The 13,293-nt window shown below is 34.6% G+C and overlaps 1 protein-coding gene across 1 annotated transcript in view; it reads right to left on the reverse strand.

The window, feature by feature from the left end:
- Nucleotides 1-50: 50 nt before the first annotated feature.
- The window catches only part of LOC122024892 (exportin-4-like), a 98,823-nt gene continuing 85,580 nt past the window's right edge, over nucleotides 51-13,293 (reverse strand). The window contains exons 30-32 of the mRNA XM_042583619.1: nucleotides 889-1,085; nucleotides 672-741; nucleotides 51-467 (exon numbers count right to left, since the gene is read on the reverse strand). Coding sequence (XP_042439553.1) covers nucleotides 279-467; nucleotides 672-741; nucleotides 889-1,085 — 456 coding nt within the window. The 3' untranslated portion in view covers nucleotides 51-278. The remainder of the gene's footprint in view (nucleotides 468-671; nucleotides 742-888; nucleotides 1,086-13,293) is intronic.

The following is a 13,293-nucleotide window of genomic DNA, read 5'->3' on the forward strand; positions in this document are numbered from 1 at the left end:
CTCTTCTAGCTACCTCTCACAATCTAACAATAATATGATTAAAAAAAATATGAAACCCAACCCTATAAGCACTACACTAGGTCTCACAAAAAATACATAGCATCTCAACATTTAGCCCATACATCGCACACAATTTGTCTGTCATCATCTCTTGTATTTACAGGTTTACTTGCAAATGCCAATTATCGCTATAAAAATGACAATTTGCCTAGTTGCAAGACTCCAAAATTTCATATGTATAAAATATGTATGCAATTGCAGGTGGTCCTCCAAGCCATTCAGATGATACTGAGAAAGCCAGAAACTTCAGTCAAGAAAATTTGAAGATTTTTCCTGAACTTGAAGCGATTTGGCCTGTCGAGCGAAGAAGAGAGCTTGTTTCCGCTTGTAAGAGCAGAGAATGCACTTGCCAATCTTGACATTATAGCAGGGCTTTGTTGTCTGTCTAAGAATTCTTGTACCATTTTCTGTAGAATGAGAAAAGTTGGACATGATACTGACAAATATACATATAACAACTACGAAAAAATCAACCTGCAACTACAATCAATAGACAATAATCGCAATGTGAGACTCTTTTCCCACTTGACTTTCCACCAACATAAATGAACCGAAGTGTTTGTGATAATAACTATCAAACTAAGGGATGAGGACCTGAGCTGAAGGATTACCTGATATTGATCGTGTTCACACAAAACTAATGGAAGGAGACAATCAGCTGAAGAACCGGCCAGTTCCATTCTAACACATTGAGAAAGAGATCATCACAACCAATCACTAATTTCTTCTGAGCATTGTGCAAATATGGTCATCAAAAATACAAACTCTAGTGTATAGTAAATGATAGTTTTATTTTTTATGAATAAATTTTTTTTTAAAAAATCTAACCTGAAATCTTGAGATAGAAGCAACTGTAGCAGCAACCTAAGGAAATAACTTAAAATACTGTCCTGAAAATCTCCTGTTGATTGTGGTGAGCTCATTGCCATCTTAGCCAGCCCTTCTTTGCCTATAATTTTCTCTCTATAATGATAGGAAGCAAGGGCAGTAACTGCCCTCAGACACTTTTCAACAATGTCAACATCCTGAAACATAATGTTGAAAACTCATTGGGAGATGAATCTGAAAGAATGCACTTCAAAGTGGTTCTATGCCTTATCTATCTGGACAGAAATAACACAGAAAAAGGCACGAAAAGAAATAAAAGGATATATTTATCTTATTTACTTGAAATGAAAGGGACAAAATGAAAAAAATTTAATTGCATTCGTTATTGTATTTATTTCAGCCAAATTGTATGGAAATAGATGGAAATGCAGTTTATGCATTTCATAACTACAAAATAGAGCATTTCTCTCCTTACAATTCTAAGTAAATAAAAAATGGTTTTACAACTCTTTTCTTTTGCTTTTTTCACTTAAAACTATCTTGTGTCCCTTGTATTTCTTTCTGTTCTATTCAAACATATATAAGAAGAATTTTACATTTGTAAAACAGACAGCACAAGATCTTTTAAATTTTCTTAATGTCTAAGGTACACAACAAATCATGAAAAGGATGGAAATACAAATGGAGCTAATGTTAAAGGAAATGGAAGAAACAATTGGTTAGAAATACCATGAAAAGATATGAGTATCCTACCAATTAACATCGAACTTTTCTCATCTGCAAAAGAAGTATAGCATAAGAAAAGAGGAAGAAGAATAGATAGAAGGAAAAATATGGATCCAGAAAAGAAGCTTAGAATATTTTGGTATTCATATAGTCTCAATCTTTATGATTCAACTTGGTTTCCACTCGTGCCAACACATTTTACAGGCCTGCACAAATGGAGTGTGCTCCTGGTTCCAAATTTTCAAATTTTCTTTGTTCCTCTTCCCCTTCTTATTCATTGAACAATTATCATAGTTTAACGCCTAATGCAACCTTCCTTCTTATGTGGTGGTTTCCTACTTCTTCCAATGCCTTCTCACCATATGCTTCATGTTCTTGACGCCTCCTTTTTTTATCAACTTCCTCATCTTTCTCCTTCCAACATCAACTTTTTATTAATTTCAAGGGTAAATGCCAACCCAACTTTTCTCTTTTCTTGTGATGTTTGCCACCTATCTGAGTTCCTCTATGGACGACACCAAACCCTCTATCAAATTCAATAACACTAATCATTTCCTTTGATTTATAGCATTCTGAACTCCGTTCGCCCATGACAAATGAGCTCTGTGATGGCGAGTCCCAAGCTCAGATAAAGAGGAGGGGCGTTAAGTGAACGTTAAACAAAGACAAATGTTATGTATGAACCCATCAAATTATTGTACTAATGTTAAATTGTTCCCGAAAGGAACACATTGCAAATCCAACTGTAACATTTTGCAAGGAGCGTTACATCTTTGTGAGAATTTAGGTTTAGTTTTAACTATATAAAAGTTCTCACACAATAGGTTAGATAAGAACATATGTTAAAAATTAATGTTTTGTACTTACAAAAGACAAAATGAGTATGAGAAAAGACAAAGATGATAGAAAACTTAAATTTTAAGTTATGAATACAACAAAAAAAAAAGTAAAATAAGAAATTAAGTAGATATTCTTGTAAATGGTTTGTTAAGAGATGAAATGGTAGTAGTAGTTAGGAAGGAAAATAAAATTATAGCTTTCAAGATAGTGGTAGCAAGAGACACTAGTAATGTAATTAATATATATGCACCTCAAGTAGATTAAAAGAAGGCACCAAATATAAGTTTTCGAAAGACTTAGACGAGATAGTATAAAAAATTATGACAAACGAGATGATCTTAATAAGAGGTGCAGTGTTCTAAATGACGGTTGAGGTGGGCGCCTAGCCTAGGCAGGAGGCCACCACCTTGTGTTTAGGCGACGGTAAAGAGTTTTCGATTCGGACTCGGGCGACGTGTTCAGGCAAGCGCGACAAGTCCGAACTCATCATCGACACGTTCAACGCTAAAACACTAAAGCCAATCGTCTAATAGAATAGATTTTTTTTAAACTTAGGATTTAATCGAAACTTTAGATTAATAATTTTAATCATGATTAGGATAAAATTATCCTATTAATTTAATATATATATTTAAAAAATTATTATTATTTATTTTTTTAAACATTTAGATTAACCTTTTTATTTGTAGTTAATATATTTTATAGTATTTTTTATTTTTGATTCTTTATTTAATCTTTTATCATTTAGTTAATATATTATTTAATTATGTATAAACATAGTAAAAATAAATTCAACTGGCGGTGCATCACCGCCTACCGCCATTTACAACATTAAAGAGGAGATTTAGTAGGCATGTAAGAGTGAGAAATGAGCAATATGATAAGATGCATAAGAATCATGGTTTTGAACCAAGAAATGATAAAGGAAAAGCAACTTCACGATATCATATGAAGCAAGGTTCATCATCTTAATCTGTGCTGAGGTCTTTGACTTAAACAATACTATTTTGGTATCGTGTCGATGTTTCGATGTATGATGTCAATAATAGATTGGAGTTGAAGAAGGAGATGAAGCATAGGAAGGAGATACTATCTATACCGAGCATAATTTTAAATCTTGTACCATGTCAAGCGAAACGGTCGAAACATATTATTCCGATAAATTTAAAAAACTCAATACAAATCAACATAAATAATGTTTCCTTCCTTTGCTTCAACTCCTTCCTCTTACCTCTAATCTCTTACTGACATCATGCATTAGAGTATCGGTACGACACTGGAACAATATCTGTCCAATCGAAGACCAAAGCTATGATACAACTCAAGATTTTAAACTTTAGTGTTGAGTGATATTGAGTTTCAGTAATTTACTAAAACGATACCTTTAGATTGTTTCGCTTGATACGAAATTTCAAAGCAAGATATAAGGTTATAATAGCTAATATATTTTTCAAGAAGCGAGAACACCTAGATTAGTTCAAAAGTGAAAACAATAGGTAGCAAATTAACTTTCTTATAGTTAGGAAAAAAGGATAGAAAAATTTATAAATGAACATCAATATAACTACTAATGAGGACTTTCTTATAGTCGCAAACTGATTTTGGCATCAATCTTTAATAACTTACTAAACAATTTTAGTCATATACTACAAATGATTATGTTAGATAATTATTTATCATTTGATTGTCAGCATGGTCTGATCAGCAAGGTACACAATATGTGCAACTAGCATTGACTGATTATCAAGGTACACAATGTGTAACTGTGCATGTCCAACAACTTATGCTTAGTTAACCTTGACTTATGAGGACTTGAACCTTGCCTAGAAACTCCTTCGCTCTGGGATTTCTCCAATTGCCAATATCCAGCCATCATCAACCTACAAGGACTTCCCCTTACCTAACCTCATTGTCACGATTTTCATCGTCTAGATCCTCTAGGACTTCTACATTGCCCAAAGTTCACTCTAAGATTTTCACATTTTCACATTGTTCGTCATTCGGCTAAACCTTGATCTGCTAGGACTTTATCACCTTACAAACATATGGTCATTTTTTACCTTTTAAGACTCAATATTTTCCTAGAGTTTGGCCCTCGTCAACCCACTAAGACTTCATCTACCAAGTATGTGGTCCACAATGACCTAACTAGACTCCCACTGCGAAGTATCTAACTCTCATCATTAGTTTAATTAATATACTTACATGCTAGCAATTTATCATAATATTTTATATCTCATTTAATTTATCACATTATTTTATTTATAATTATCATTACTTGTCAATATTTGAATTAATTTGATAAAAGAAAACACCAAAACTATCACTATTAAATTCAAGATCACAATCACATCATCCCATGTCTAAAGAAGAATCTAATTATTTTTATAACCCTTATGTTAAGACACATGGAATTGCAAACCTTTTCATATTTTTTTGATTGGTTATAAAAAATCTAAAAGCAGGGTAAGACTGCGTACAATGGATCCTTCCCGGGACCCTGCATAGCGGGATCTTCGTGCACTGGGGTTATAAAAAATCTGAAATTAGTTTGACCAACATAATTTAACCTTAACTGAACAAGTGTACTTTGCCAAACTTACCCTTAATGGACCTACTCAAAATCATTGGCAATATATCCAAAACATTAGAGACCAAAACCCCACCTACTTAAAGTAAAGAGATTCCGGCTACGCTTACTTATATAAGATTATGCCTCCCGAGTGGGCGAGGAACTCTCTATATATCTGAGTTTAGCCATTTCACTCTGGAATCATTTAGTGGATCTCACGTCTTGCTTATGTCTAAGTTGTTAGATATGACACTTAAATAATAATAAAATAATAAATATTAATTAATAAATAACCTTACAAATTTTCTTGTAGTTTTTTCAAATTTTTCTGGATTTAAACTGAGTCTGTATGATATGTTTAAGAGGTGAATCTATTAGGCTTAGAAAAAGCCTATTTGGAATATCAATTAATCTGAGAGTTGATTGATTTAATTAACCTAAGGTTAGAATTAATTAACCTAAGTATATATATTAAAACCTAAGTTTATTTTCCTTACCAACCCTATTTCCCTAATCTGTCGTCCCTCTCCCAATTGCATTTCCCTCTTTGCCCATGCTGTCCCCGATCTGCCACCCCTGCTCGCGACGACCACAGGACAACTCCTACGCATGATGACCCTCAGGTTGTCCTTGCACGCGATGATTGTCGGGTCGTCCCAGCACATGACACCTGTCGGATGCCTCTGTGTGATCTTCATGTGTCGGTGGTGGGCAACAATTCTGCCACTGCCAATCGCCAGCAGCTAAGCTCACTGTCGCCACCACCCCTCTTTGTCATGCCCCTGCTCATCCCAGAGAGTCATCGTCGCCAACGCCGCTACACCCTAGCCACCGTCGTGAACCACCATCAGAGACCAAGAAGAAGGGTAGGTTTATTAAAGGTCTATTAAAGTTATGTTGTGATTGAGGAATCAATGATTGATTGATAGGTTAATTAAGGTTTGGTTCATGAATAATTAGGTTTGATCAACCAATTTTAATAATTGATAGATTGATTAAATTACAGATGGATTATTTATGAATAGATGGATTAATGGATTTATCTTTGAATTAAACAATAGGTTGATAATTGCTAATTAGATTATTAATTCCGAGTTATTAGTCTAAATTGTGAATTAATTGGATTTGTGACTGAATGATTAATGAACCGTTATCAATTGATTGATTAAGTTGCTAACCTATAATTTAGATCAATTAACGAAGTCAAGGATAAAGTTAGGAGTAATGGGATGATAGATTCATTAGTTGAACTCATTAGTTGGATTGTTAGTTCATATTTTGTTTGGATAATTGAAGCATGTTAACAGAAAGGGTTAACTAATTGGGTTGGGATTAATTCATAAGGAGATTAGCTGTGAAGTGTTGGATCATTAAATGAAATTAAAACATGGTTTCCTAATTGGATTAGGATTAGGTTTAGCTAATTGGTTTATGGTAGAACTTAACTATAGTATGCATTCTGTGATGCAGGATACTAATTTGAGACAAACATTTTGACGTGGAGATAGTTCAGGATGATCTACATTTGAGGTGGGTGTCTTCCTTAACCTTTATAGTTCATTGACCTTAGTGCATTGATTTAGTTGACAGATTAGTTTTGTTTGCCTTGCCTCTACTCATATTTAGCTGCGCTTGATACTTGGGTACTTGATCTTAGAGAAGATCTATTTTTATATGGTCTTATCTTTGTCTATTCCTACTACACACACGTGTATGGTGTGTACAATAGGAGTTATCATTTTGATTATTCATATGCAGTAGTCATGCACACGTGTATGGTGTGTACAATAGGAGTTATCATTTTGATTATTCATACACAGTAGTCGTGCACAAGTGTATTGTGTGTACTATATGAGTTATCATGTTTGACTGTCTATATTCTATAATGTATACACGAGTGTAGTGTGTGCTATAGGTGTTTCTATTTGACTATATATGATGCTTAGTAGACACATATTGGACTCTTTCATACGTGTGTCAAGGTTGTCAAAACCGAGAGTTAGTAAAATCGTTAGAGTAGTCATAAAATTGAATCGTAAAATCGTAAGATTTTATATCATACTTTAAATCAATTTTAAAAGAAACCTGATATATTCTTTTTAATTGATCATTTAATATTTCAATCCAAATTATAACATAAATCTACATATAGAACATTTTAATTCATATAATCATAAACTACTCATAGTTTTAAACTTTCAAACAACCAAATACTTACCATGGAAACACAACATAAACATAAATTCAAGTCTAAAGCTTAAGTCCAAAGAAAATAAAACACAAAATAACAACTTAATATAAATCACCCATAGACAAGTGCAAATCTAAAATCATCCTAAAACGACATCGTTTTGTCCAAAATGGTCCCTTTTATTAACAAAACAAAATCAATAAAATTGTCCCAAAAATAGCGTTTTTACGAGTTTAAATGCGATTTTACGATTTTGATCCGATTTTATTTTAATACATAATTTTATCACAATTTCACTCGATTTTCATAGGTAAACTCGTGATTTTGTATAAGTTTGAGTCAAAACGCGAGTTTGATAACATTGGTGTGTGTGTATCATGCTTTTGGATGTACTTATGTTTATCATACAGTTGCATTGATGATGACCGTGTTTGAGTCATGAGTATTAGCATCTTGCACATCATTGCATTATATGCATGCTGACGAACTATGTCTCCTTTGTGGTGTAAGAGAGTCATATTATCTGTACACTCGGCCACTCAAGGGTAGTGGTAGCTAGAGTGTGTGTAGCTTGTCATGTCGTGCCCACTTGGCCATTTGGGGTAGTGGTAGCGGAGTTGTGTAGTGACATTCTTGTTATATAGCTAGATAGCTACTCTTGCATCCTGCCTGACCAACTACTCAGATATAGTGGTAGTCGGAGTTATGAGCAGTTGTCACAGTTCTGCCCACTCGACCACACAGATGTCTTGGTGGCTGGAGTGGTGTGTAAGAGTGACACATGTATATATGCAGATGATGCGTATTGCATAGCTTAGAGATACTTATTGAATATGCTTATGATATATTGCATTTGCTTAGAGATATGGATGTTGCATATGTTTGACATTATTATACATGTTTATGCTATCATATGTTGATAATGTAATACGAGTAGATATGTTGCAGATCCCCAGTATCATTATACCTTGTTAGACGAGTTATGGTATGTGCATTTATTATGCCATCTATGATTGTATATATATTTCTCTCTTGCGATATTGTATACTTTGATCTCCTTACACATTTAACCATACACTATCTATTTTCCATTACCGAGTCATTTGGACACACCACCCCATGCATGCTTTCTTTCCCCATATAGCAAAGAGAGGATATATGGTGTCGCTTGGAGGTCCTGTCCGCCAGTCTCACGTTGCATCGAGAGTTTTTCCGCTAATGCTTTTACTTACATTTTCTCTTTGTTTCCAGACTTGTTTATGTAATAATTAACTTATATATGGATTTCAATTCTGCGATGTACTTTTGTTCGATTATGGTACTTGTTGTGTTAAGTCGTATCGGTATGCAGTCATCTTATGTTTTTCATGTTTTCGAGTGGATTAAGTAAATTATTCTATTGTGTGGTTAGTTGTCTTATATCTTTCGTTGTGTATTTATTCCTAATTTATGGACTTATATCAAGTTGTATGGAATATTTTCCCGGACTGTTAACTTACAGGAACTGTGACTGAAAAGCCCACCTCCCTAGCCTAATTATCAAATAGGAGTTTTCACCTTTGACTACCACTAAAAGGTTGGATTCCTACCTTTCATCAAAACTTGGGTCCTTGATGTCATGTAACATTCACTCTTTGAGTCAGAAACCAATCCAAGAGGCTCCAATTCAGTAGTAGATCTAGGTGTGATACTAGGGGATGAAGGCGATTTTTCGTAGTTTTGTTCCTGGATCTCCATACATTAGAAGGCGTATGCCCTCTAGCTCTACCTTAGCCCTCTCCCAATGGTACTCCTAAGATGAGAGCCCTTACAGTACAATGTGACCGCTTGCTTATTGATTCACAAGCAAGGAGTGGAGCAGGTCAGAGGCCAATAGAAGATCTTCGTATTGGAAGTTGGAAAAGATAAAGGAGAAGTCTTCAAGTGCTTATCTCTGTCTTCACCGATATCCAAGAGCAGTTAGGCATAAGTTGAATGCTATTCGTCCCCTACGAATCCATACCTTATGAATAGAGGAGAGTTTAGCCCCAATATCCCCGCCCCAATCACTCTGGCATGAACTCACATGAGTCAAAGGGACCTATCCTATAAGAGGGTTTGATAGTATATATATATATATATATATATATATATATATAGTTCCCAGATGCTCTATTACTGGTGCTCTATTATTAAAGAAAACAAAGTACTCTTCCGGGCCAATGAGCACTAATCAGTGAGGAAGTGAAGGAGTCCAATTTCTGATCTAGACTTATAAAGGATCCAAAACTACATCGACTCTTTAAAGATCGATGTGTGGGGAGCTACTCATGATCAATCTTTCTCCCGAGTCTTATCTTATAACAGATGATAGTGAAAAAATAGATGGTTCAGTCTCACTTATACCATTCATTTATCTTGCTAGGCGAGGAGCGAGTGACGCCTTTCTCTTTCCCCAAGTCACTTCACTCTTTCTTTCCTTTCCCTCTCCCTAACCTTAAAGCAAGCTACCCAAATCTAAGTTCAGTTCCTTATATCCGTCAAGTACATGGCAATGGTGATTCAAAACTACATCCCCTACCCTCCTTCCATTCACAACTCTAATCAGCCTATAGTCTCACTAGCAATGTATTTCTAGAATTTCCTCGAAATGAAAAGACTTCAAGCTATCTAAAAGAGAAAGCCACTTTTTCCGTGCTTCCAGAAAATACACTCATTTATAATGATCTTTTCATTACCAGTGACATTATCCATAGTTATGGAACGCTATACCACATTATTGATAGTGATGCTAATGATGCTAAGGCACAGAACGAAATAGCATCAATGGATACAGAGGATCAAAGAAGCACTGTCTCAGCCTCTGAGTAGGAGTGAGAGTGAAGCTCAGAGTACAGTTAAAGAATGATAGTGAAAGATCTGCTTGCTAAGGATGCTCTACTTTCCACTAGTGCTGGAAATTCTATCCAAAGACCTCACCTTTGCACTAATGCAAGAACCTTTCTTTAGCAAATGACACAGACATATCATCAACTGGAAACCCGGATAACCAAGGAAGATTGACCTTGACATTAGTCTCTTATCTTTGCTGGAGCGCTGTATAGGATAGACTCTCTCTATCTGTAGTAGAATAATAGAGATCCAATACTGTAAACCAATAAAGGAGATCCCAGAGTGAAAGGTGATTGAAAGGGTTCTACTTCAATGCGATAACAATGAATACACGAGAATGGCACGGCATGTGCATAATAATGACTAGAAAGTGCGACTTCTCAAACTAGAATGAATATTGGATATTGTGTGACTATTCAACTACTTTTGTGACTATTCACTACTACTTTATATATATGGTTTGCACACCTGAATCTAATGTAAATCTCTTCCAATATGCTAATCAAAGGCCTAAGGAGCAGACGGGTTCGACCGTAGGGAGAGAGGAATATAAATAGTATTTCCCGAAAGGCCATGTCAGACCATCCGATGAGTGACAGAAACGTGGTCGGGTTCGACCATAGGGAGATAGGAGGCCCCAAAGGGACGAACTCACGTGATCTACCAACTTTTTATTATTTAACTAATCTAAATGGTAGATCTTTCGTAGTTTTGAATAGTCATTCATGACCTATTGTTGCGACAGCGCTAAGTGGAGACCAGGGGAAAAGGCTATTTGAAAGGAAACCTAATCTATCTATTCTTCACGGGCTAGGACAGCTACGAACTTTTCTTTGATGAAGTCCTTAGCTTTAGATCGAACTTAAGACTTGGCATTGGTGGGATGGAATGGATCTCCTTCCTGCTTTAGTTGCACTTTTTTCTAGGTTGCTAACCGGTGTGAGAGATGAAGTAAATGTTGTATATATATATATATATATGTGAGTTTCAAATACAAATAGATTCAGATTTGAGTCAAAAAAATTGGTGAGTACAAACAGATTGGGATTGGGAGAAGCAAAGACTCGACAAAAAGAAAAGCAAGTCATGCTTACTATAAAATAATAGAAACTAATATGCGATGAGTAGATGTTATTTATGAATAGAGATGTTTCTAATCAGGAGAGAAAGCATTGAGAAGCATCTGGCGACATTTCTATGTGAAATATCATCAAAGGCAATGACCTCCATTTTCCACATAAAGAATCTTTCCGGGGAAACCATTACCCCTATACGCTCATATGGAACGGAACCTCTGACCTTACCTCATCTGAATCAGCCTATGATAGAAGAAAAACTTTCGACTTTCTCTCCTTCACAGTCAACCCTCGACCGATGTAAGAAAGAGAACTCTCTCTTATCTACTATCCACTCCACCCGATGCGACAATTTTCTTCACCCTAGCGTTAGCAGACAAATAAGGTGGTTCTCTCCATTTTTCTTTTCTTTTTTCAAGTATTCCCCGAAAGCATGGTACGGATTTTTTGGTACTCTTTCCCAGATTGAACAAGGGGGGAGCAATGACTAGCTATGGATTTTTCTCGCTTCCTATCTCCTCAGTTGTCATGTCACATCGCTGATGACCTATAGCCTTTTTGCGCAGCCCTTTATCTTGCTTGGAAGAAACCAACGGCATCATGCTTTCTTGCTGAACAAGAACCCATTATACATTGGCATAACATGAAAAAACAATGAATGAAATGATATGTCCCACAAAACTTTAATAGGATGATGGTGCAACAATCATGTAAAAACTAAAAAGTCAATTTTCAAAATTATCTCCCAAAGATTTAAGTCCTCTTACAATTCATGAGCTTGTCACTAAAATGAAAGAATTGTATTCAAATAACCTCTTCATAACCAAGCCTTAAAAAAAATTCTCTAAGAATAACAGCATCACATTTTAGATGAGCCCTTTAATGGTGCAATCAAAAGCACCTCTTATTGACTTAACTTCTTTAGAGTCTAATTGACTTGATACTGATCATGATTTCGACTCTCAAATATTAAGTCATTCATTAAAGAAACCAAAAGATAAAATCAAACACAACAAGCATCATAATTTAGATTTACCAAACACAATAAGATGGCAATTTAAAAATTTGCAAATCACTTAGTATGATTCCTTTTATATTTAAATATTTAATGTTTGTCAATAATTGAATTACATATTTTATTTTCTTCTATTTACCAAAGCAAGAAGGCAAGAACTCCAATGTAGGTATTCAAAATATATCTACAGATACAAGGATGGAAATTATCTTCAATATTGAATATTATAAAATGTTTAATGGTACAGTGAATTTTTATATTGCATTTATTAATTTAAATTTTCACAACACATCTACATTAGATGTATTCAAACCATTTGTATCTACTTTATATAGTCATATTATGAGAATAATTATAATGCCTGTTCATTTATTTTCTAACTTATTTATACACAAGTTTATTTTTTAATTGGAGAATATGCTAATTTACTTGGATAAATTCAAGCATTCATCTTCGTATATTGATTTTGTTACAGGTTTTGCAGAATCATTATTGGCTTCGCACCATGTGATTTTAATAAAGTCATGGATATTATTCTTGCCATACAACATATTTTCTTACTCACTTGAAAGACAATCAAAAAGGAATACTTCAAAGTTAAAGTGCAAAAAGAGAAACAAAGTGTCAAAAGAACAAAATAATAAAGAAAGATTGCTAAACAGAACTATCAAAGCAATTGTTCCTTACACTTAGAGACGACAACCTACAGAAGCCAACAATTAATCAATTATCAAGTTTTCCTCAGTGGGGGAGAATAATGCAGACAAGAAAATAATTTTGAAGAAAATAAATTGAAGATAAATTTAAGTTTGGATCATCCACAATATAAGGAATGAAATTGAAAATTATTTGAGATTTGTGCATCTGCAATAGGTTAAAGATTTAATTTTTGTTATTTAGTAATTAACATTTTCTAAAGGGGAGCCTTCGCGTAAAGGTCAAGTTGTTGCTGTGTCACGGGTTTGAGTTTCAAAAATATCCTCTTGCAACGTAGGAAAGAATGAGTATCCTAAACCCTTACCTGGATCTCATATTGGCAGGAGCTCAGTGCACCGAGTTGCCTTTGCTAGTAATTAACATTTTCTATTTGGGTAATAAATAAGGAATAATTATA

Source organism: Zingiber officinale, chromosome 9B (genome assembly GCF_018446385.1).
Source record: "Zingiber officinale cultivar Zhangliang chromosome 9B, Zo_v1.1, whole genome shotgun sequence".
Taxonomy (NCBI): Eukaryota; Viridiplantae; Streptophyta; class Magnoliopsida; order Zingiberales; family Zingiberaceae; genus Zingiber; species Zingiber officinale.